The 25,739-nt window shown below is 36.2% G+C and overlaps 1 protein-coding gene across 4 annotated transcripts in view; it reads right to left on the reverse strand.

Moving 5' to 3' along the window:
• rapgef6 (Rap guanine nucleotide exchange factor (GEF) 6) overlaps positions 1-25,739 on the reverse strand; it is a 101,155-nt gene that overhangs the window by 24,883 nt on the left and 50,533 nt on the right. For all 4 annotated transcript variants that reach the window (XM_088932628.1, XM_088932631.1, XM_088932627.1 and 1 more), the window contains 10 exons: positions 14,279-14,410; positions 8,706-8,886; positions 7,254-7,390; positions 6,128-6,286; positions 5,117-5,269; positions 4,065-4,229; positions 3,317-3,424; positions 2,918-3,121; positions 2,005-2,113; positions 1,488-1,734 (listed from right to left, as the gene is read on the reverse strand). In XM_088932628.1, the coding sequence (XP_088788754.1) occupies positions 1,488-1,734; positions 2,005-2,113; positions 2,918-3,121; positions 3,317-3,424; positions 4,065-4,229; positions 5,117-5,269; positions 6,128-6,286; positions 7,254-7,390; positions 8,706-8,886; positions 14,279-14,410 (1,595 nt within the window). The remainder of the gene's footprint in view (positions 1-1,487; positions 1,735-2,004; positions 2,114-2,917; positions 3,122-3,316; positions 3,425-4,064; positions 4,230-5,116; positions 5,270-6,127; positions 6,287-7,253; positions 7,391-8,705; positions 8,887-14,278; positions 14,411-25,739) is intronic.

Below are 25,739 nucleotides of genomic sequence, written 5' to 3' on the forward strand. Positions count from 1 at the left end.
GACATTAGAAATATGCACATACTTCATTAGGCATCTTATATGAATGAAGAGGTTCTTGAAACGGTATGTGTGTAAATAAGTGAAGTGGGCTTATCACTCTAGAGTTACAATACACATCATGGTCACATACACTTAACTTCACACAAGATTACCAAATGATTAATGATGTTTAAGAACCACCTCCCCCTCTCAAAAGGAGCTACTGTATACCAGGCAATCTTACAATTACTTCCCTGGGCTTTCAGCTCTACATTAGACAAACAACCAAATCTGATCCCAAGAAAGGAAAATGTGTCTGTGTTATTCAATCACTTTAGATGTTTGGATAACTGTCTATGTCAACAACGTCACCACTCATGGTCTATCAAAAGCAAAGTACCACCCCTAGCTACTTGCCAGCACAACAAAATACAGAGGATCCTTTTTGAAAAAAAAAACATTTTGAAGAAAGCTTTTGGTTAAGACTTCTTTTCTTTCATCAACAGGAAAATGGCCTTTGTTGCACGGGTTAATTTGGAATAAAATAAAAACACCTGCACTATAATAAGGACTCCTACGCTTATTGAAATGAAACAGATTCACACTTGGGAGGAATCAATCCCACACCTCATAAACAGCTATTGTGAAGATACAAAAAACATACAGAACAGATGTAATCATATCCATCAGATATTTAAATTTCCCAAACTACTGAGGCACTGTAAAACAGCAAGCAGGAAAAGAGCTTTGAATTCAGATAATAGTGCTTCCAGCTATCTCTCTTTTTATGTTTTACCTCACATTAATAATACGATGCTGATGAGCTTAAACTGCTTGCAATTCTGACATCAATGCCTTTCATGTGCATTTTCACCAATTTCAGAGCAAAAAGCAAAAACCTTTAAACTCCCTGCAAAGCAGTACAGGAAATGAGCATCAGTTTTCATCTGCCAAAAATTGTGAGTAAAACCAACTATAATGAGAACAGCCCATCTATAGAAGATGGTAAAAAAAATCATTCAATCTACAGTGCATCATAACATTTACATTTTTCCTGAAACAAGAAAACCGTTTGTACCTCTTTTATACCCTATAATAGCTAAACCCTTTCCAATCAGATGCATAATTCCGCCTCATTTGATTCTACTCGCATATCTATTAGTATAATGCTATAGAATGGCAGAGTCACTATCTGTGCAGATCTGCTTTATTAACTGTGCATGAAAATAGTCAGTGGAACTCGCTGTAACTTCACATTTCACTTGCCTGCTACTCAGCTAATACAATACCACAGAGCCAATGATGACTCTCTGCACCCAACGGAAGTGCATGATGTTGAAGACAGCTGTCACAGAAATTAAAATGAGATGGAAGTGCTGATAACTTTTAGCAGTGAAAGGTTGAATAACATTGAAGACCAACTGCTGTAACTTCTACTCTGTTTCCCTTTACATGACAACATCGCAGTCCAGAGGTCTTCTTTCCCTTTTGCTTCTGACTCGACGTACCTAAATGGTTTCGGAGGCAGGATGCTGAAGCGTGTCTTGTCCAGGATCTTCCTGATTTTGTTCCTTCCACCCGACACAGTATTGGCTTTGATCTTCTTGTTTCCCTTTTCAGTAGGAAACATCTGCTCCATGTCTCCAGGAAGATCAGGAATGGAGTAGCGATTCCCTTTCTTCTCCTGGATTTTGGGTATGTGAGGAATGCCATTCTTCTTTTCATGCACTATTCTGCTTAACAGCTCCTTGAAAACTGAAAGTACAAAAATATGAATGGGATCTGTCTAGCACAAAGGTAAATTAAAACTATAAAAACAAGGGTCTCGATTGTGCTATTTTAGTGTTAAATGCAGGCATTTAATTCTATAATTTACAGTTTGTGTGTAGAACAAAAAAAATTAAAATAGAGGAGGAGAAAAACTAAAAGAACATGCAAAATACTTGATTAAGAAAAATAAACTTGACAGATGTTTGTTTATTCTCTAGCATTTCTTGGCCTTACAAAAGATAAGCATCTCCTTACCAAATATATTAGTTTTCACTGTAATGGAAAGATGTGTGTTGTTCTTCAGGATATCAATGGCTTTGGCAGAGGTAATGTTTTCAAAATTTTGGCCATTTATTTCCATTATCTGAAGAGCAAGAGAAACAAGACAATGACATTTGTGCTGAGGGGTTCACAAAAACGGTCTATTCTGCACTTCACACAATGGGAAATGCTTGTCATTCGAAATGTTTTAATGAAAAAACACACAAACCATTTTCCTATCCAACCCAAAGTATATTGCAGAAGCGGAGTACACAGGATAAAAAGTTTTCTGAACCATAACGTCATTGAACAAGTTTAATGACAAATCCTTAAAGGATGTCATTGACATAATTCCCACGTCTGGCTTTGCCGAGATGGTGCTGCTGTCCCCAGCAGCCTCTTCCCATTGATTGTCTTAATTATAAAGCATGCTCAAAGGTCAATGATGCAAAAACAGCTCTCTCGCTCATGTCTGACTTGCTTGGTTGCCACAAATTACATGCTAGCTAATGAGTGCCCACTAGCATTTTCTATACCAAAGGAATATTTAAAACAGTATGTGTTATTAATGGGGTATTAGAGGACACAAAGAACTTAAGTGATACCCCTCTGACACCCAAACAGCACAGAGATAACAAATGACTGACAGGAAGGATAGTTTACAAAAACATATCCTTTCAAGGAAATACCAAGGATGAAAGAAACTTTAAATACAATTAGTGAGCTCAGCTCTTTTTAAAATCGATACCAATTAGACAAACAGAACCACATGTATGTGCTGTTATCCTACAGCAAAATGACCAGCTATCCAAGAACTGTAGCCTACAGTACTACAGTGCAATCTTTCATTACATATCAGTTGATCCAGAAATATACCCAAGTGTGTACTTATGCACACATGACGAACCTGATCTCCTCGTTTCAGACCAGCCTCAGCAGCTTTACTCCCTGGTTCCACAGACTCAATGAAGATACCGAAGCCCCTCTCACTGCCTCCCAGCAGGGTGAAGAAGAGGGAAGACTCTCTGGAGGGCTTTAGCAGAGTCACCTGCCTCCATTTGGCTTTAGCAGCACAGGCAATGTTCAAGAGCCTGAGATGACCTTTCATTTTCTTGAAAAGAGAACATTAAAAGTCTGTGACCAATTTGTAGGCACTGACAACTGCTTAAATAATGTTCAGCTGTTTGCAAACACTCACAGACAAGTACATCTTGGACTGGTGCATGAACAATGATACGTATCTGGATTGTATTATTTTCTGAAAGAAGCATTGTGTTTTTAACATATGAATGCACTAAATCCTTACTGCTGCTTCCAGAAGTCTTTCAAACTCCTCCAAGAACTGCGTCATCGCAGGATCTCCTTCAAAATCATTGAAATGATTGTTCACCCACAACAGCACTACCCGTGTAACCTAGTATGAAAAGATTCAAGTTAAAAGAAAGATCGGTACTCTTCAAACTCACACGGTAGTTAAGCAGTGCAATTTTTTCACTGTTTTTCTCTAGAGATGAAAACTATTTCTGCAGATGTTTTAAGAAGGGAACACATCTTTGCATTAATAGGATCCCTCTGTATAACATGAGGGATGCTTAGGTTGCAGTTTTTCACAATGGAAGAGTGTTTCCCCCTAGATTTAGGCCTTGCATTTCCCTTCATTCAGTCGAGATATAACAAGATCTGAAAATTACACGTTGAAAATTTGTGATTCATTTTTCTCATCAAAGTTTGCGAGACTGAACATCAAGTACTTCAAATCAAAGCTATCAAACTCCACAAACATAACAAAGGAGAAAACAATAAACACCTATATCTTCTGGTGTAATCATTCCTAAAAGAGATTAACTGCCTTTTACAAAATGTTCTCAAAGGAATATTGATCGTTTTAAAGTATTTGATGTTTTATGGTCTAGAAGTGAAGATATCTGCAATTTAGTCCCAGGCGTTTGCAGACCTGTCAATACTGTTATTGATCCTGTAGAGCACAACTGCGCTCACTTGAATGTAAATCAATTGTTAAGTGCTTGATGACAGCCTTGGCAATGTCTACTGACCTTGTCCCTGAGGCTGTCAACTTTGAACCACTCTAACAATTTCCTCCCCACCTCCATGGGGCTCGACAGAAATGTCCTATAGGTTAGTAAGAAATCCTCAATGTATGTGGGGTCCACAATGGAATGTTCTTCCACCAAGTGCATGATAAGGCGTTCGGGAGTCCCCTGAAGACGCAGCAAACAGACAACAGTGTGATTCAATGTGATTAAACAAAGATCTTTATCAAAATTCAGCTTCCCTATTCTGCCTAGAATAAAAGAAAAACAGGGATGTAAAGTGGTATTCACATTAATTTAAGCTTGTAATACTGCATACCACAAAACCAATGCATGTGCTACAGTAAGTTTGCTGAGCAAGTCAATTTTTGGCAACATGAAAATAAAACCTTTTACATGAAAACACAAAGGCTTATTCAGCTTTCATCAGCCTTGCCCTTTGTGCTGCATGCAAGCCACATGACCAGAGGTATTGCTTGGGAAACCCCTACATTTTAGAGGATGAGAAACTAAAAACGTGGTTGTCAACTAAATTGCAATAAGGAAATACAGAAGGACAGATCTACTAGGACCTGTGCTCATTCACTATTTCACTTCAATTGAAGCGGTTATCCCCTTGTAGCTATTAAAAAGAAAATAAGTAACTCGTATAAATCTAGAAGCAGAAAATGGCTGTTTATGAAGGATTAATAATGGTAATCTAAAACCAAAGAGCTAGAAAACAAAATGCTTAGTAGCAAAAAAATCTCTATCAGCTAAATGAAAACAACCAATGTTAGAATGAAATAGATATAACGCTAAGACCTGATTGTATCAGTTTCTCTTGCACAGTATTTTCAACAATTCACCCCCCAATGTGAATTTAAAAGTGGTTAGAAATAACATTTCCGAAAAGAAACACAAGCACGGAAAACAAATTGCTCCCACCAAACATTACAGTTCATATTTTTCTGAAAATCTTTAAAAAAAGCAATTGGATACATAAATAGAGAAGGATTTGCCCAAACAAAAATCATAAATGAACACGGATTTGAAAGCACAGAAGCTGTCCTTGCCTTAATGACGATGTGTCCTTTCCTGGTGCCACTGCGATCGAGTTCTCGGTGTTCCTTCACCATAACGATCTCTCCTTCCTCCTCCACTTTGTGCGTATTCTTTTCCACATGGTTCAGAATGCGCCAGTAATCTTCTTGGGCTATACAAACAAACTGCCCCACAAAGATATGAGGACAGTTAATAAACTGGTAGTACAAAAGAACACTGCTATCCACCACTGATGGGTATTCCGACAACAGCAGTACAGAGTCATTCTCGTTAGGCATTGGGCTTCAACCACCTCTTCTGCCAATATTCTTCAAAGACAATTTAGTTTCTTTTTTCAAGCTTTGTATTAAGATCAATATCCGTTGAAGATATTTTTTTCAGAGACTTAGCATGAAGAAACAAACAAGCAATCGGAAAGAACATGAATTTAACTTTACAAACAGTAGCAACAGGAAACAGAACTTATCAGCCTAACTCTGAAACTGAACACTTAAAGTACTTGCAGAAGCTAAAACCACTTCTTGAGTATTAGCAGAACAAGAAGGTCACTTTTACTGCAGCCTCTCTAAATTAAGACAAAGTTCCTGTTCTATATGACTAAGCTACAACATTTAACCCTGTTTTATCTTGTGCTCGTGACTGCAAACACATATGATTTGAAACCGATTATTTTTTCAAATATATTAAAGAAATAAACTCAAAAAGATATCTAAAATGTATAAAGCTGGACGGACTCCAAATCAGTTAGCTTTAACATAGAGGGGTGTTGCAGGGCCTATATTCTGATAAATTGTGGAACACATTCAAATTAAAATTCTTTTGTAACGACTATCCATAACACTCATTTCGTGTTTAACTGTCAAATACTACAGGAATTAATAAGGAATTAATCCTTATTTCCATTAAATCAGGAGGAGACATACTGGACTATACGCACTTTACAAATACTGTATTACAGCAAAATCAAAAGGTTTTTTTTATCTTAAATTACCACAAAAAACGTGTTCAGTTTTGATACCAACCTGACAGTCTTCTACTTTGGTCCGTACCAAACCACTCATGAACTGCTTGTCAAGAGAGGGAGAAATCCCAAAGCTGTTTCCCATGCAAAGGATTTCCATTCTTCCATCTGGATGAAACACTTCAACTGAGCCATTCAGAATAACATACCACATATCCAACTGCAAAACGCCAACAAAAAACACATAATCTCTTTGGACAACTCTTTGCTTTTAGCACTTTTAAAGGCAAAATGTATAAGCAGTTTTAAAGCTATTGGTCCACCTCCTGTTTTTTTTTTGTAGAGGAGACATTCCTCCATGATGTGCTACATACTGTAGTTTGTTTCTCTCCACACATGCATAAGGGGTTTGCATCCCAGCAGAAGAGGTGGATGCCACGGGATCTTTGTCTTAACCTGAGTTTATATTTTCTACCAAGAACCACTTTGTGGCATCCTGTTATGATAATAATCTTCAAACTGCTTCTGCCAATTCTGGCTTGGGGGGGGTTTCAAAGCCTAGGGTTTTCCCAGAAACCTATGAACCTGACAGCATGTCTTTGGACTGTGGGAAGAAACCAGAAGAAACTCACACAAACACAGGAATAACATACAAACTCTACACAGATAGATGTCCAGGACCAGAACTGAACAGAACTGCACCACCATGCTGTCCAAAACTGACTTATTTAGCTAAATACAATTTGCCATTTATTATTACTACAACAATAATAATGTTTATGTCTTAGCTTTTTACCTCTAGTAAAACTAAATTGTTTCAAGTTGAGAAAATGTTGACAAAATAACTTCTATGCCGTGACATGCTCCCTTCCTAGATTCGATATGAATTTTCATTTTCTCAGGCATGTATCTAAATTAACTACTTAATGTATCCATCTCTACACAAGCTAGCTAAATAATTAAACAAGCAGTGTGTGCTCTACATTTTGTACTGAATCATAAATCCACTGTAAGTCACATGCCACTGAGGTTTTGGTTGATGAAGAATTTCTTACTTTAAGGAGAAATTGCATAATTAAGATGTATTTAAAAAAGATTGATAGTTGTATGAGGTTTAGACTGATCTAGAGTTCACACTGTGTCTATACAGGTATTTTACATCTAGCACAGGTTAAATACAGACTTACTTCTTGTCCATCCTGAAGAATGACTTTTCCTGCATGTTCAATTACTTCAAATTTCATAACATTGCACAGTTCTCGCCTCACAGACATGGTCATGTTTGCAAACGCAGGCAGCTGGTGCATGAACTCCAGCAGTTGTTCTGAAACAGCAATGAAACACAAGCGAGGTTAGAATTCTTGTAATATGGGTTTTCTGCCAGGAAAGCTTGCAAACGGATAACTTTATGCACTCAAGTGTAAAGTCAAACATTTTGGACAAAATGCTGGATGTTAAAAAAGAAAAGTTAATATTCGGTCATTTCAACCCTTTTGGAGAGATGAATATGGATTTGTTCAATTTGCTGTTGTGCTCTGAATGCGTGGAAATAAATGATGTACCGTGATTAGCGATTCTTGCGAGATAAAGAGACTCATGGAATTCGAGGAGCTGTACTGCCTAAAACCCGTGCCAGGCATAACTACAGGAGAAGATCTAGCTACGATGTATATTAATCATTTTGAGGAAATAGGAGCCGACATCAAAAATGTATGTTCTGTGGTGACTTGATGGTGCTCCTGCTACGAACAGAAAAAATAAAAGGGATTTGTAAAGATCATTGTTGATCACATTGGCTATGCCATGGTAAATTTTCATTGCATTACTGATCAGGAAATGAATACTTTGTGCCAAAATTTCAAATGAGCTTAATAATGCAATGTCTGCCTAGACACACAAGCAGTTTTAATCTCTGCTTCAAGCCTGAGAACCTACTTTGTACAGTCATCTGTTAAATTTAGTTTTAGTTTAGTTCCTTTAACTAAAAGTTTTTTAATTCAAAGAAACCTTTAACTTAGGTTATTCTCCCTACCATCTCAATACACTGCAAAATTGAAGGTGCTTTTCATTTTAATCCTTGCTACTAAAATAGTTGCCAACCGTCTTGAAACAATACAGGATTTTGTCTGAATAACTGCACTTCCTGAGGCTGATAATGCTTGGCCTGAAGCTTTGTACATTACATTAGTTAAGTGGCTTTTTTCAGCACAACTTACAAACATGTAGTGTCTGCTTAAATAACACACTGGCTGATACAAGATGACCTGAAGACCTTTAAAACTCTTGACCAGCTTCCTCTTCTGTAAGGTCTCAGTTACATTTTAGGTTCAACCAGAGATAAAGCCATCTCACTTGGCGTGAGTTATGCTGTGACACAGCCTTAATTAAAAAAGGGGTTGTCTACATTGGGATTTTGAAAAATTTGTCTAATGTATTATATGTGTGTATGTGTATATCATACAATAAAATTATTTTTTCATTAAAGATTATTAACATAATTCAACTCAACAGTGAGAGGTTCTAGTCAATGGTTATTAAAAAGATTTAAGAGAAAAAAAGCCTGCGATCCCCAAGAAAAATACCATGTGGTTTCATAATGTGGGTTTTCCTGGTACAGTTTAAATATGAAAGGTACTAACCAACATCATCATCCATTCTGTCAACTGGATCCTTCTCCAAACACTCTCGCACAACATCTCTCCCCAGGAGTGGGTCTGAGGCTCGGTCAATATCTTCATCTTCCTCCTCCTCCTCTTCCGAATCCACTGCAGCCTCAGGGAGACCTGACAGATCAACATCGCCGACCTCACTCTCTGTGGCCTGGGGAGAAGGACAAGAGACTCATGACTTCCTTCCTTCACTGCTTTATTGAACCTATTGGGAGGAATCTCTATAGATCAAAATTTTTCAGGAACTGCTGTGCAAAAGAGTTGCACAGAAACAGTTCTACGGCCATTTTCAGCCTCTTTTTTTTAAGCTCATAGTTAACCATCGTCTGTATTTTTAGCTTAATGGATGAGTATAGGGCAACAAATGATGCTAATTACAATGAACACCTGCCAATGGGTTATTTATATTAGTGTGGTAAATGAGATGGCTTAGCTAATGCAACTCTTAATATTAATTGCTTATATGTAGATTGCCTTGAACAGTTGTGACCAATCTTTTGAAGACTGTTGTCAATATGAATTAAAAATGGCTTCAAAAACAAGCTTGGTTTCCTCTTGTCCCAACTAAGATGTATGCTCACCACATATATACAGTAACTTTTCATTATGTCCCCGATGTTTAAAACCTCTGCACAGAGTGTTTATGGACCACGTATCACTGTAGAAACAGAACTGTGCTCGTTCGCTGCCCTGTTGGTCAGACGGCTAGCCTGTGAGGAAGGGATACAGCTGGTCTATGTGCCTGCCCATGCTGTCATCTGCTCTCCCACACGGGCATCCACTGCCAACTCTACCGAGACCGAACGTGGAGACTGCTAATCCAAGCCTTGGGCAATAACTTGTCCAGAAATCAACAAGATAAAAAACAAAAATGAAAAACAAACTCCTTTCAATGAGCCATGTTAACTAGGAAAGAGACAGAGGTTTAGAACTTGAGATTGATAGGCACTGCATCTAACAGGGCAAGGGATCACTTGGAATTCACAACAGATGCCATCACCAATTACATGAAACAAAATTGTACTTATGCATTAAATTAATAAACAGTGTGACAAATAAGTACTTCATTTACAAGTATAAACAGCCTTCAAAAATAATCTTTAGTTGCACAAAGTAAGCATTTCTTAAAATGTCTTCTTCCACTTGACAATTGCAGAGATGACCTGATGAACAGTGAATAGTTATTTAAATATCTCACACCTTGAGAAGGCCCCATAGCCAAAATGTTATATTACTTTTCAACAGAACTATTTTTTTATCTTAGCAGTTTGAAGCCGAGATGCTCAAGCAACTCCCCAATATAATTTATTAACCAGGATAAAAAAGGGATTACTTTGAATCATTGTAAATGAAACTGCCATAACATTTTCACAATGTTAAAAACAATTCAGTCGATTTAAACGGCTGTTTCTTATGTGAAATAGTCATAGCAGTTTGTTTTGTGTATTGCCCTGAATTCACTGAGATCATTTTGCTATCCTGGACACCCTAACATTGAAGAGTATAGATGTAACAGTAGATTATATGTAATTTTAGCACACTGTGGAAACTATTAACATAAAATGAATAGAATGGGTAATAAAATATTTTGCCTTCATGAATTGGTTCATAATACAATACTGGATTGAACAATGAGTACACCTACAGTATATTAGATACAAATTTAATCTCATTGAGACCAACACAAAGGCGTATTACTTTAGCACTAATCTTGTGGAATATTACTCAATTTTCCATGTCAATCTCTTACATAGATTCAATCTAAAATAGGTTCTATTTTAAAAGGTGTTTGGGGGAAAAGGGCATTGTTTTCAGATTATTATCCAAGGTAATTTTAAATCCTTAGTTGACGGCATGCATTAGCACACAAAATCCGTCCCTTGTGTTACTGTGCTTGTGTTACTTCAACAGCTCAGCCAACAACATTAGCACAATAAATGTTTCATTTTGGTTTCAGCTCAGTTCCCACACCTATCGGAAATGACAGATATCAGTTCTGCTTCACTGCAATCACGTCAGTTTCACCACCTGGACTAAAGCAAATTATGTACTGCATGCAGATTTGATGGTCTTTAATACAAAAACTGCGCTCAAAAAAGCATTGTTTGAACCACGTAAATAAAACTGGCAGATGTCAATAACATTTTTGTCTTCACACCTTTCCCCTTTGTGACCGTTATTAGCATTTTTCCACTATCAAAACAAAAAATGGGGTGTGCTAAAGGAATGTCAGTAGCAGACTCAAAACCTTTGCTCTATTGTTACAGCCAAAAGCACTACTTAACAAAACAATTACAGTAAGTCTATGAGCTCTCCTAAGCCTTTAACATACTGCTGGAATCTGTGAAAGACTACATCCAATTAAACTGTAGTTCGGATTTCAAGAAACACTTGCTATCTATCTTGCTTATTTCAACTACTGGGACAGAAATCTATCTTGTTTATTTTTGAGTGATGTCACATATCTAGGAAAGGCATATTTTGAATGTTTTAAGACAAATGGAATGTAACTTTGCATTTCAACAAATTTCATTTTTACATTGCAGAATAGTTCATACACCAGATTATACCAGATTACAATTTGACCTTTTTAATAAAAATTTACAGAAACAATGATAGCATAACTAATAATGTTATATATTCATAATGTTAAATTTATTTATAATGCACTTTATCTTTAATGTTATAATGTGTAATATATGTTTCTACTTTTCACATTGTAATTAACTTATACTTATTCCTATTTAATGTTTCAATTTTTTTTTTAAAAGCATGAAACTATTGCATTTTACATTCATCCTACTGGGACTCTGGTTAAAACTTGGATCTCCGGTAATTTGTTGTACTGACATAATTGAAAATCAAGTGGAAATTTTCAGTATCCAGTGTCTTACAGGAAATGAACACAAAGCTGAATGTTTTCATTCTCATCACTAAGCGCTCTTGTACTGTTGATGCAAGCCGGCATCACAGGAAATGCTGTTGTGTCACAGAGACTAATCCCAACTCTATTCTGGTGAAGGACTACATTGGGGAATTTTGGCTACAGCCAGCTGGTGACATGACTTAAACACAAACTAGTCATTTCTGGGCCGAAAAACCAAGACTGTGCTCGGAGCAAGCACCTGTATTGGCTAGATGGCTTAGGAGCTATCAGTGCTGAGTAACACCTTAAGAAAACGTTAATACACATGTGCATGTGATAAGTAGTTCAAGCATCCAGCACACAGCAGTAATTGACCTTGCATTGCTGAAGTCTTTCCTGTGGTCTTTCCTTATCCTCTGAATGTATGAATAGTTTGTGAAGGACTAGGGGTTACATGGCTGTGTATTCTACGAATTTTTCTGCTGTCAGCTCAGGAGAGGACTTTCTTCCTGTTTAACCTTTAGCACACAGCTTGGATGAGAGAGTTCTCGTTCACATTTCTGGGGCTCAGAGCAACAGGATGCCAAGCCAAACCCTCTATAATTAGAAGCTTTGCAAGAGCCGTAGAACAACAAACGTCCTTTGCAGCTATCGCCCATAGAAGTGCAAGCCAATTAATTTGGCAAAGACATTCTGAATAATTTAAATGAGAAAACCCAACAAGTCTTGCAATTCTAGAAAAGAAGCTGTTGTGACTACGATGTTCTCTTCAGAAAAGTCAGACACCATATTTAAGTATACATCATCCATTTTAAAATCTAAACAACTCTAAAATGCTTTGCTGCTATTAAGAGAAATGATTTTTATATGGAAAAGGAACCTGTTAAATAAAAAATGCAAGTATTAATGGTGTCTAGCCTCTGGTATTAGATCTAGTATGACAGGATTTTATTTCCCTGCAAGTTTCATCCTTTTTCATGCTGCCTGTTGCTGCTGTGCAATGCTTTTACAATTACATTTGCATGGAAATAAAAGGTCACTTCCCCAATGATCAAGGTATTGCAAAAAACGTGCCTGAAGTTCCAAATGCAGTATTCACGATGCAAATATGTCCCTTGGTAACTTAACAACTGAGCTTTGTGACAATAATAAAAAATCTGGGCCACAATAAAATGACAAAACCTCGAAGAAAATACTGATGAGCCTTTTATTAACATTATCACAAGTATAACCAAAATCTAATATTGTCCAAAAGCTATAAAGTAGCATTTTTATCCTATTTGATCTGTAAATATGTGACTTCCAAAGCCCCCACTGCACTGCAGTGCAAAATCCCCCCCCCATTTCATTTTTACACATTTGTCATTTTATTTAACTTTATATATAAATAACATGATTGTAACAAATGAAAACTATTAAATGCTGAGAAAGGATTTTTATAGTGTTAGAACAGAATATTAACATGACATAAAAGGTCAGCAAGAAAAGGTCATGCCTGCAGGAGAATCCTGGTGGATTTAAAAGGTCTTCATACAAGACTATAAATTGTCACTCAACCCTACCATAAACCACAGGGCAAGATTTAGATCAGTATATTCAACACTTGCTTATCGTTGGTTGCTGTATAGTTTCGTTTTTTACACCAGAAATTAGAAATTATTTTATTTTATACTTGAATGTGGAATAAACTCAACTTACATTTCCAACCAGTGTAACTCCCAGGTATCAGGAAGTACACTAGCGCACTTACTGTATGGCTTTAGTTATGTAAAGCAATGTGCATATTTTAACTTAGACCACTATTGTGTGCCAGTAGCCCATTACTCAAAGGTGTAGATGTGCCCAACTGCCTCTTGTTTCCCCCAGCGTCCAAACCCTTTGGCTGAAGTGCTTGATAAGGACAAGGTGCCTAACGAGGTCTCGGACCCTTGTCTGCTTTCAGGCAAGACTTTCACAAGCTCTGAGAAAAACATGATTGGAACGCACGCGTATAGATTTGGATTTTGTGTTATTACTCATTTGGCATGCCACAGGCTCACTGATCAAAGGAAATATTGTTACAATTAATTAAATAAATACAATAATAGGGTGCTTATGAATGGTTTTTGCAATAAGGCTAGTTGTAGACTTTAAATTAGTATGTAGCATTGCCATTTCTTCATATTCTGAAGCAATATACCACAGTTAAAGGAAAATATAGTGGTCTGTTCTAAGTTAATATGTAACCTTTGCACTGTTCAAATCATTTTAAGGTGCCAAAACACTGTTGGGAAATCCTTTCCATTTAAAGCTCATTGCTCTGTTGACTGAAAATCTGCTAATTGCTTTCTTAGTCTGGCAAGACATTGGATAGCTTACTGTAGCAATGTTGAGGGACACCTGCTCATTGATTAGCTGTTTGTTTTATAAAGTTCAACTGTGGCTCACCAGGACCAGGACAGGGAACCACTGCTCTATAGCTAATATATCTGATATACTGGGGTTCCTACACATTCTTCAGGTGATCCATAAAATGTGTACAAACAAAAATTGTCTCTTGTCTTTAATCATTTTTAAATGATAGTCTGACCAGTTAATATTAGGGGTGGCCCAGCAGACAGTACCCAGACAGCAGGCATCTATGGTGCTTTACTGGTTGAGCTACAGAAGCCCGATTTGTTGTTCATGAAACTATTACCTGGTAGATGTCCGATAAGCTACTGCTCCCAGAGTCACTGGCGATGCTGCATCCTGATTGACTGGGAGGCACATGCATCACCTGTTGGTGTGGATTGTCAGTGAGATGCATCTTGGCGAGATCTGCAGGGAGCTGAATAAATAATAATGACAGGAATAAAAATTAATTTAAAAAAATTAGGCCTAAAACAAAGAACTACTAATGCAAATTAACTGTCCTTTTGCTTTGGGATTTATTAATAAAAAAATCAATTATCTCTCACAAGGCGCACATGTAATGACATAACAAAAAGATAGTATTGTATAGTATTGGTCATAGTATTGTAGCTGGTAATAACTAACCATGTTACAATACAGTATTTCTATTTTACGTACAGCTTTTTAATGCGCCTTTCTGAATAAAATTTTATAAAACACTTAAAATTTACTTTAGATTTTACATATCAACAGCTCAGGAAATCAGCAGACCTTTTAAAATCAATCTGCTGCCATTTTGCACTCAGTATTAAGAATGGCGTTAATATGTGCACATTTTGGAATTTACAGAGATATGTTTAAGCACCAAAATATACACATTACAAACACAGGAAATCAATATACTGTATACTCAAATGCATACAAATTGACAGAAGCACAAACATGTAGCGCTGCAGTAAAAACAAAGACTGACATTACATCAAAATCTGTGTGCAGGACTGTAGAGTTACAAACTGGACTATTTCCTTTGAAGAAAAGAAATTAGACTTTGTCCATCATCTCTAAACTCTTTCAAATGGTACTTGATAATCTGAATAAGAACATTAAGCCTTTAAACATTAAAAACTTCAGGATGCCCGCTTTGCTGTGTAATATTTCTCGATAGTTTGAAAGAACCCTCATTTTATGGTTGACAAGCGACCTTTAAGTACCGCCTGCCTCCCTGGAAGCCTTTTGACAATAAATCTCAACTCTAACTGTCTTTTCAATGTGATCTTTATTACCCAAAATGCCCCACCTGTCTGTCACAGCTGAATGAACAGTGATCTGGTGTTATGATATTTTTGTATCAAACTGACAGTTTGGAATTTTAAAAATGAGTTAGCACTACTTTATCACAGAGCTGCTTAAAGGGACTGTGGCTGGAAACCATTCATCATAACATTTATTACCGAACTGTCAGTCCCACAAAAAGGAAATCTTTGTGATGTTTACTCCAGCAGCTGGAGAGTGTGTATACCTACCAACCTTTTATGTTTTTATTAACATACTGTTCTTTTTACACAGATTTCTAACTATATAAAATATTAATGTATCATTAATAAATTAAATTTAAAAGACATTCTCAAATATCATTCAGTGTAATAAAATCCATAAAGAGATTAATAGATTGTTACTGCACCAAACTGAGATGGACTCACACATAGTATGTTTTCTATGGGTCATTCTACCTCAGTCACTGTCAGTTACTGTGAAATCAAACAAAACTGCTAAAGAACAGGTATTCTTTCCCTGAAAAAGCAGCCTGCACAATTCAGAATTACTCAGTTACATTTAAATACATATTATTTGGAAAGCTGCAACTGTGGAAAAAGACAAAATTTCTGAAAATTGATCACTTGTGCTACCCTTCATTTACACATTAAAGACGAGTGTGATCATTTACGACAGCCAGACCTACTGTAGGAGTACAATCACTTTACTTTTAAAGTATGCAGTAAACCTACAATGTCTGTAACAATAAATACTTATTTTTGGTCAAAGCATTTAAAATGCTAAAAAAGAACAAAACATTAACTCTTACCAGTCTCCAGTGCACAAAACTGCCTTTTTTAGACTGCTTAAATTTATAACAAATTTCTTCCATTACAACATTTGACAATCTGATGCCAGACAGCTGCACAACTGTAATTATCGTGGAAACATACAATATTAAAGATGTCAAGGATCCAAGCTCACGGAATGCTTCACTGCCTACTATGCAAAGATGTAAAATCTTTCTGTTATGTCATATTTAGGAAACAAAAAAACAAAAAATACCACAGTCCTAAAATAAATACATATTTCACAGTGTCTAACTTGTACAGTTAGATACTAAAGGATGTTTAAGAAAGTGACTGCTACAGCAGACTAGTGACCCCCTGTAAAGAATCCAGTATTGCTCTCACCCTCTACACCAACCAGACAGGACTGTCAGGGGATAAGTATGAATAATGTAATGCAATTTTTCGCTCCTCAAATGTGCATTCAGACAAAAACACAAAGAAACGTCCAGCAGATTTTAAGCTCCAAATGTCTACTTCTATTAAACAAAATCTAGTTTTTGTTATGCTGTGCAATTAATGCAATCTTCTTTCATTTTGACATTGTAATCTCATCTACATTGTAGTCTCTTAGTTCAGGCTATTGAATTTTGATACTAATATACAGTGGGGATAATAAGATACAAAGTCACTGAAATTAACTATAAAAAGGTCCTTGCCATATCAATCAGTGGTGATGACTTTTATTCATAGCAGGGTTAACTGCTTGATGCTGATTAAATTATATTTGTGGCTTCACAGATTGATTACAGTTCAGGGGTATCAAATCAGCTTATGAATATATCCTACTGAAAGGAGATTAATCAAAATGAAAGTGCTTCCCATTGCAGCAGAGAAGCGCAGAATGAGATACAAACCAATATTTGTAATGTATTACTTCCAGTCCAAACTATAATTATAATATAATTATATAATATAATATAAAATATATATTATTTTATTCTTCTATTGTATATGTGTCAAAGGCTATTAGTACAAGAGTTCCTTAAATTAGTATATTTATTGCAAATCAAAAGAGAGCACAATTAATTACCATACCCTAATTTGCACTGGAGCAGATGTGCCTACACTAAGAGCACTAAACTGTTTCCCACCTAAAGGAAAGGGTTTCCAGTTTGCATTATGAATAAATTATAACTGTAACTGATTAAATATGAATGACTGTTCTCTTCTTCACTATGAAACTGTCATATCAATACAACCCAAAGACAAAGCAATCATCATCTTCTAGATAGCAGAGCTGTAAGACAAATGAAGGTGTTATGGGTTACATCTTATAAATGCAAAACATACTTCCTGAAGTACCGAAACAGCATAGATCACTTTCTTTTGGAGACTTCATAAGCTATTTCATGCAGCGTGCTTTTAATGAGACATGATGTCGCAAATAGGCAATGAGTAATATAGTATAGTAATAAACCTCTGCAGGTTGATTTCTTTCCTTACAGACCACAGTTAAAAACAACAAACAGCCATTATATAGTGGTAATGAGGCCTTTATGTAAGAAGCCATTTAGAACAAACCCAGTATATCACAGCTGGAATAACATCATTAAAACATGGTTAGTTTTCCAATCACCTTCAACCTGATAGTCATCATGAACAACCTGATTAAAATGTACGGTGATGAAAATGTAAAGAGTATGCTGATCACAGTATAGTTTAAAAGTAATAATTAAAAATAATTTAATGTGTTTAAATATATCTCCTTTATAAGTTATGAAAGCTTGCATTCTTCACCCACTCTCCTTTCTTAAATTTAATCAATTTCGCAAATACAGCTGAGTGGCTTACCGAGTACAAAAAATACCAAATATTAATTTTAATCTCTTTATAGTCCAATAACCTGCTGTCTATGCTCAAAGCACATCTGTTTTAAGGCAGTCTAATCGACTTCTAGAGTGTGGAAAGGACACCATACATTTAAATTATTTACTTAGCCAGATGTTCATCCTCCTCATCGCAATTTGCTTTTACTCACAAATTTACCAAATCAGGGTGTTTTTAAGGGATTTCCAAAGAAGAAAGTGGTAAAATTACAAATGTCAGGTGGACAGAAGGTAACAGAAAATGAGAGGTCCAGGGTAAAAGACTTTCTGCAGTGAAATGAGGCTCATATACGGCAGGTTACAGAAACTGAACTTCCCTTACAACACTCCAACGGCAAAAGCAATTATGTTAACAGCAATGAAAACTGTTATTGCAGACTGTCACAGTCGCACGAACTACTGCAAACTTTAATGGATTTTGTAATTAATGATATGGAAGAATTGCTACACCTTGTAAGAAAGCTACTACCGTAGTTACAGATGGATCTGAATGTAAGATATTACATTTTGCATTTTGCATTTTTGCGTGTTATGTTTTACCTTCTAACCTGTGAAAAGTGTGGTATCAAGAAATGAGTGTACTGCACAGTTCTGCACAGGTTCTGCAACCATTAAGAACTGTATGTTTTACCCTGTGACCTGACTTGTTAACACTGGGTTTAAACTTAGAGGCTGACAAAGATCTGGTTTTAAAAATATACCTTCTTTAAAGACCATAAAACTGAAATTCAAACTCAAAACTATTTATTCACCAATCCCCATTCCTTCTAACTACTAGAAAATAAAGTCACTTATGGTTAGTATTTGAAATGAATAGACATGGTCATCTGAAGTATTACCTTTACTGAATGATAAAATACTAGAGGCAATTCTAACCGACTTGAGAAAACGAATTCATTAATACAGTTCACCAGACACATTCAGCACCCAGTGCCAAACATTGAAAATTACAATTCAAGTCCTCTAAAACTATCATTCTTAATAGTTGCAGACACTGCACAGTACCAACATTTCTTGCTACCACTGTTTACACTTTGGAAACTACCCTAATATTAACAGTAGTTTTGGCATATTGAACTATATATTGTTTTTTAAAGATATTGTAGTCATTCAGAATGGCAAATGCTAATTGCTTTATAGCGAACGCACAAAAGATAAGCTTGTGCTTAGTTTGTACTAAAATTGGAATGGTTTGGTTAAGGCCACCTTGAAATGAAATTGCAGAAAGCTGCTCTCCTCTTAACATTATAATGTATGACATATGCAACAGCTGTTATTAGCAAAGCCATTGCATTAAAGGCAATTAATGGTATGATATAGGTTTAAAGTGCTTGGGCCCCATGATTGATATTCAGTGTGCATTTATTGCATTTCATCATTTTGATTATTAAAACATTGATCTCTGCCATTTCATGCTATCCTCCCACTCTTGGAAGAGCAAAACCACAGAGCAACAGGGAGAGAAAAAAGCATTATAAAGACATCTGAATTTAAATCTTATAGTTTTACCTATCCTCTATCATCACTGTGAGGAGTGTACAGTTGTTTCATAAAGTAACTTACTGTAGTAAAACATTTTTAAGAAAATGGTAAGAGCAAAAACAGATTGTGCACCACCTTCCTTAAGCAAACATGCACAGTTGTCTCTCATATCTAATACCACAGCACAAAAGTCAAATCCCATGAAATGAAGCCTGTCCTGTAAAAAATACAGGACTAGAAAAGTCACAAATACAGTATACACCATACAGCATGGGAACTCAGCAAAGTTCTCATGACATAGCATAAGAACAAATTCCTAAATAGAAAATCTCAGAGGAATGACACTTTGACCTTCAACATCCAAAAAAAACAACAGTTTATTACTGTATGCTTATTGTACAGTCAACTTCAGGAAACAAACACTATTCAGTTCTAGAGCCAAGAGCCACTGAGGCCTCAGTGAGTATGTGTGTCTTTTTTTTCTTATTCACCCTTTTACTTTCAATAATAATTGGAAGGAATGTAAATCTATCATGATAAAATCTAATAAGAAAACCACTTTGAGATGCCACAAAGAAATATTTCGCGTAAGTTCAGCTGACCTGTAGATGTCAATAGTTCCAAACAAAGCTTCTATAAACACTGGTAGAAGCACAGCAATCCACGCAGTGCCATCTTTACCAACTATAGACTACTGCACAGTAGGGAGAAACAGGGAAAAGCATTCATAGCTTGTTTTTAAAACTTAACTTAAAATTAGCCAAGCAGGAGACAGCACTGATCAACAGAGGTAACAATTTTGGCTTGTTAATTAGTTCTGCTTAAAAGTATAGTACTGTACATTGTAGTATTTATGTCTATGCAGACAATTATGTGTCTACATATAACAATCTGTACACATTTTCCTCCACCCCCCCTTAAAAGTATTTAAATAGAAATATTTGAAAAATTCAGACCGATAAATGTTATTGAAATGTTATTTAAAATTGTATTAAATTCATAAGAGCTGGCTTTTGGAAGGTGCACTGGAAACAGGAAAGATACTGCAGATGAATTGAACTCTGAATTGAATGTGACAAGTGCAAAGGACAGGCTGTGCTGAATAAAATCTATCTACGGCAGACACATAAAAGAAAGGCTGCCAAAGTCTATTTTTGTCTCTTGGAGTCAAGAACAATGCCCAGTGATGACTGAATCAAGGCTCTGAAAGGTTACTTTTAACACCTAAGCAGGTCATTTAACTTGCACAACATCACTAGTACAATTTAAAATCAGCACGCTGGTATTACAGAAAATTCAAGTAATGGCTGCTCAAGTTATTCCTGTTTACACAAAGCACAGATATACCCTTGCTGAACATGTATGGTTTAATAAAGAACTTTAAGATCTCATCTGCATTTCTTCAGCAGAAACACTGAGATTCTGCAGTACTAGAACCAGCTGTCTGCTCTAGATGAAGGGTAGACCACAGAAAAAATCCATTCTAGTAATCAGCTGTTTTGCAGACTAAACAAAGACTTGCTGCGTGGCTGCTTCTCTGTATTCTGGCCTTGCAAGACAAGATATGTCTTTGGCAGTGTTCCTGTAATCATTAAATTGACACTACTGCAACATCACAGATGCAAATTTGAAGAATGCATTCACAGTTGAAGCTGACACTTGTGTTTATGACTTTTGCCCCAAGACAAACAGCACCCAGCAGTCAGACTAATAAGGGACCTGCTTCTCAGGGGACAATGGCAATGTATCTATTCTTTGCTTAGGCTGCGGAGTTCTACAGAAAAATATATGATGATCAACAGATATCTAGCTACAAGTAGCAGCAATACCTACGAGTTCATATTTATTTTGTACTTTAGCAGCTAATCCAGTTTAAATCTCAGTTTAATCTCAATTTTTAATAAAAATCATATAAAGAAAGTTCTTGGTTATGTCAAATATTCCCCCTATTATGTTTGTACTATCTGCACCGCATAGTAATCATTGAGAGAAAATATTAATCTTTTTATCTTATGTTGGAGATAGAAAAAATAATTATTTTGTCTCTAGTTGTTGCCATTACATATACAGTATATATATAAACAAGTTCAGTTTTATATTCAGCTATTGCCGTGCAGTTAAGGGCTACAATTAATCCTTGTGATGTCCCAGTCCTAAAACTGAAAATTGATGTAAGAAGAGACGAAATAACTTATGAATGCAACATGCAACATTACAAGGTACATATCCTTAAAGATATAGGACATGGTCATATTATTCACCTACAGGAAGTAAAAAAACTGTTTAAAAACATTAAAATGTTAATCTTAATTCAGCAGTCAAAAACTTTACTATAAGGAATGTGTTACATCATATTCTCTGTCAGAAAAGCTTCCAATGGAAATCAAAATACAAACTATCAAAGAGTCACTGGTCTGTTTTTGTCAAGAAAACAGTTTTAAAATGTAGCTTAACATTTTCAGAACTTAACATGACTGTACAGTCATTCAATTTCAATATGATCACTTTCTTGAAGATGTTTGCAAACAGTGCAGGTCATACATCTCAATAAACGCACAGCATATTAACACTGCAATTAGGTACTATGTGATAGTTACAAGAGGGTATTGTTACTGAAACAAAAGGAAGACAACTGCACTACATTTATGTGAACACTCAAAGAGGAACGTTTTACAGTTTGTATTCTTAAATAGATGAATAGAAAAAAAAATATTTAGCAAGAAAGCATTCATAACTTGCTTTCTACTTGACAGTTGCAAGCATTTTGAATTAAAATGCTAATAAACTGTCCTTGTATTTGACTAGGAGGTCTACTAAGAATACATTTTAATGTTTGAATTACACACCATTTCTGAATAACAATAATAATAATCCGCTATGTCACGTCTGGAGCATATATTATTCATTAACATCATGGACAAGGCAGAAATATTTTAAAACCTGTCCCCAAGGGAAAAAAAAAAACACGACCTGCACTATTAAGTGTCTCAAGGAATTTAAATTTCTCTTTATATAAAATCCTACATATCAAGAGGTAGCAAAATTCAGACCTGTCATGTTCCGAATTGCCTTATTCTATATTCCTAAACAATTAAGGAGTTAACGCGCAACAGGAAGTCTAAGTTGTTTTGCAGGAAAGACGCAGACACCACAGTTTCAGGGAGGCTAGCACGTTTTCCCAGCTGTGTCAGTCTCAAAAAAACAAACAGTGGAACTTTGTCAGTGTCCCTTTAAGCCTCCACCTGCTGATCAGTCTGGACTAAGAAAACGTCCAGCAGCAGTGTGGTGCTGACGGACAGAGGGAGGCTAAACACACAGTTAAGAGCCCAATCTGCCACAGTGCTGCATCTCCCAAGCCCTCTGCTCACAGATGCTTCCTGCCGTGGTCTCTCTCCTTGCATTCCCCAGTCTGGGGATGACTTCATCTGGGTCAGTAGTTGGGTATCAAGCATCTTGTGTTTTTTCTTTTGCTTGGCAGACTTCAACCATTTCCAGATGGCCCAGAAACAGACAAATTGTAGCCCAATACAACACAGTCCTTAGAAAAGAACCACTCAGTCCAGCCAACTTCCCTTTGTTCAGCAGCAAGATAAATATATTTACTGAAATGCTTTTCTCGTTCTGGGGGGGCTGGGTGTTACTTAAGAAAAAAATACTACAGGAAAAAAAAAAGATTTGCACTCAATCTGCCAGGAAGTATACAAACTGATAGTATATTATATTTAGAAATGCCCTTGAAAATTATCCAGAAGGGCTTTCTGTACATAACCATTGGTGGAAAAATCAATACTGTGCACTAAGATCATGGAAACAGCTGGAATTTTGAAATCCACTCAAATATTTAAAGTAAGGGATTTACAATATATAAACCAATATATTAAGGAGTTTAAAAGAATGGATCTTCTATCGCCATGCTTATGATTTACTGTATTTCTAAATGGTTTTACAAATCTATAAACAGAAACTGTAATACCCCAAACTCGAATATTTTTAACTGGGATAAAAAATGTAATACCCATTACACTGGAGTGAAAGTCAGCCTTGCGGCCATTATTCTGCCAAAAATAGACTTTAAAGAAAAAAACATCTCCGACCATTAAGATTTAGCATGTTGCCAGCTTAACAGAGTTACAATGATCAACTGTAAATATCACTAAGAGGTTTATTAGACATGACAATTACATACTGCAAAATGGTGCACGTTTCATGCTAGCTTGCACCCTTGGCCTCCTAGCATAGCTTGATAAGCCGATTATATTCATAGCCCGTCCTGTTTCTTTTCTATCTGCCACCAATTAGCCATCCAGCTACAGATTATATACAGTACATGAAGTATCTTCCATGATATTTGAATGTCTAATGCCAACCAATAACAGGCCAGAAGAAAAATCTCAAACTTGCATTTCCACCATCTCCAAAGTTCGTCTGCAATCTCAATGCTGGAAATTATGATTATCCCCAATTTAAATGACCTTTCAGCTAGCCTCAACCCAGTTTTAAGCATCACGTACATGACCGATTGTAAAGATTTCAATGCAGCAATTCTAATGTCAACCACACATAGAGCTACAAAAACTATGAATAATGTGATGCATAATTTAGGGTTTGCTCTTAACATCTCAATATTATCCATGTAGTGGCTGAGAGCTTTTAACCATTCTATCCAGGGACGTATAGCATGTCAGAGGGACAGGAAGAGCAGGCGATAATAATCAATGCACTACGCATTAGGCATCCACTGTTGATCTTCTGTCAATTTATATTTTTTCTAAAACGGGACCGATATAATTATGATACAAGAGTGGCATGTTATCATGGTTTTTATCTCTGAAAATGAGACCAGCATAATTCTGCTTGATAATTGCTAAAGCAGTGTTTTATATGAAGCAATCTAGAAAATGGATGCATGCATACATCAGCACCATGACACCAAGCACGTTTCTTTAACTTCTCTGTACAGACCATAAGACAAAAGTGTGTCACTCGTTTCACCGAAATAAATGTACCCCCCCCCATAATTTGCAGCTTTTTATTGATGGTTGCACAAGTTGTTGAGACCGGGGCCATGTACGTTCTCCTTTTCACTACACATACTTGTACCCATACTGACGTATTTGGAGATACGTCACAACTTCACCATTATTTCATTACGCTGTATTTCAATACCCTTCCAAGAATACAGTACCTGAGGCCTAGTTAGTTTGTCACATCCTCCATCTGTACCTGTCTAGCTGGTACAGGACTGAAATGAAACATTACTGAATCCTCACAAAGGGATTGAATACAGAACTTGAACTGACACTATTTACATTTGTACATTAGTAAAAACAGTCCACACCCATTGTACATACAGCAGATGTGCATCCTTCCTAGCCAGATTACTCTTATTTTTGCACATCCTTCCCACTTTCTCAAACATTTCACTCATGTCCAGCTGTGTATGGCTCTTCTTGCTTGCCAAACTGTAATGGAGCGCAGTAGGCATGGAGTCCACCCGCCATGTAAGGAGGCCCAATGTTTAGACAATGTTTAAGCTGGCCAATCATATGATGCTTTGTCCATTTCAATGTACTCATTTTTATAGCTAACTCCTTAGCAATATAACAAAATTGGAGTTAAAAGAACTGCACGGTAAGGTCTTTTCAATTCCACAAGAAATCTGTGCACGTCTTATACACATCTGTGTACTTATTAATTTACACAAATATATAGTTTTGTGAACTGCATTCCCTCAAGTTGCATTAAAATAAGCTGGGAACAGACTGTACTTTGTACTTATATACCTTCATTAAACACTGAAGTTAATAACAGTCACTTCAATCAAGTCAAAGAAACAAAAAAAACTCAAATTAAATAACTCCTCACGGACACTACAATAATATAATTTTGTTCTTAAACGGTCGAATTATATTATCACTTTCTAGAAAAAGTGATAAAATATCCTTAAGGACAGTTCAGCCACTGTAAACAAGATTTTTTTTGCTATTATGTTTAGGTCTTAGGTATGTCAGCATGTTACATAAACCTGTATTTGTTTTTATTTACAAAGACACGCCCACCACTGGTCACTCAAAATTTAAATAATCCAAATTTTCTAGAACTTAATTTTATTCACTATGGAAACGGTTGTGGGATCAATGCATATTGGCAACTCCTCTACAACATCACTGATTCCCGGCTCTGGCCCTGCAGGATACTGGTTTTCATTCCAGCTGAACTCTTAAATTACTGGTGCTAACTAATGGCTTTAATTGATCTGCCTGCTTTGTTAAGCTGTTTTTGCTCTTGGTCCTAGGTTTTAAAAACACCCAACTTGAGGTATTCAGTTTCCAACAACTTCGGTAAACAAAAT

The sequence above is a fragment of the Atractosteus spatula genome, chromosome 14 (assembly GCF_055471065.1).
Source record: "Atractosteus spatula isolate fAtrSpa1 chromosome 14, fAtrSpa1.hap1, whole genome shotgun sequence".
Classification (NCBI taxonomy): Eukaryota; Metazoa; Chordata; class Actinopteri; order Semionotiformes; family Lepisosteidae; genus Atractosteus; species Atractosteus spatula.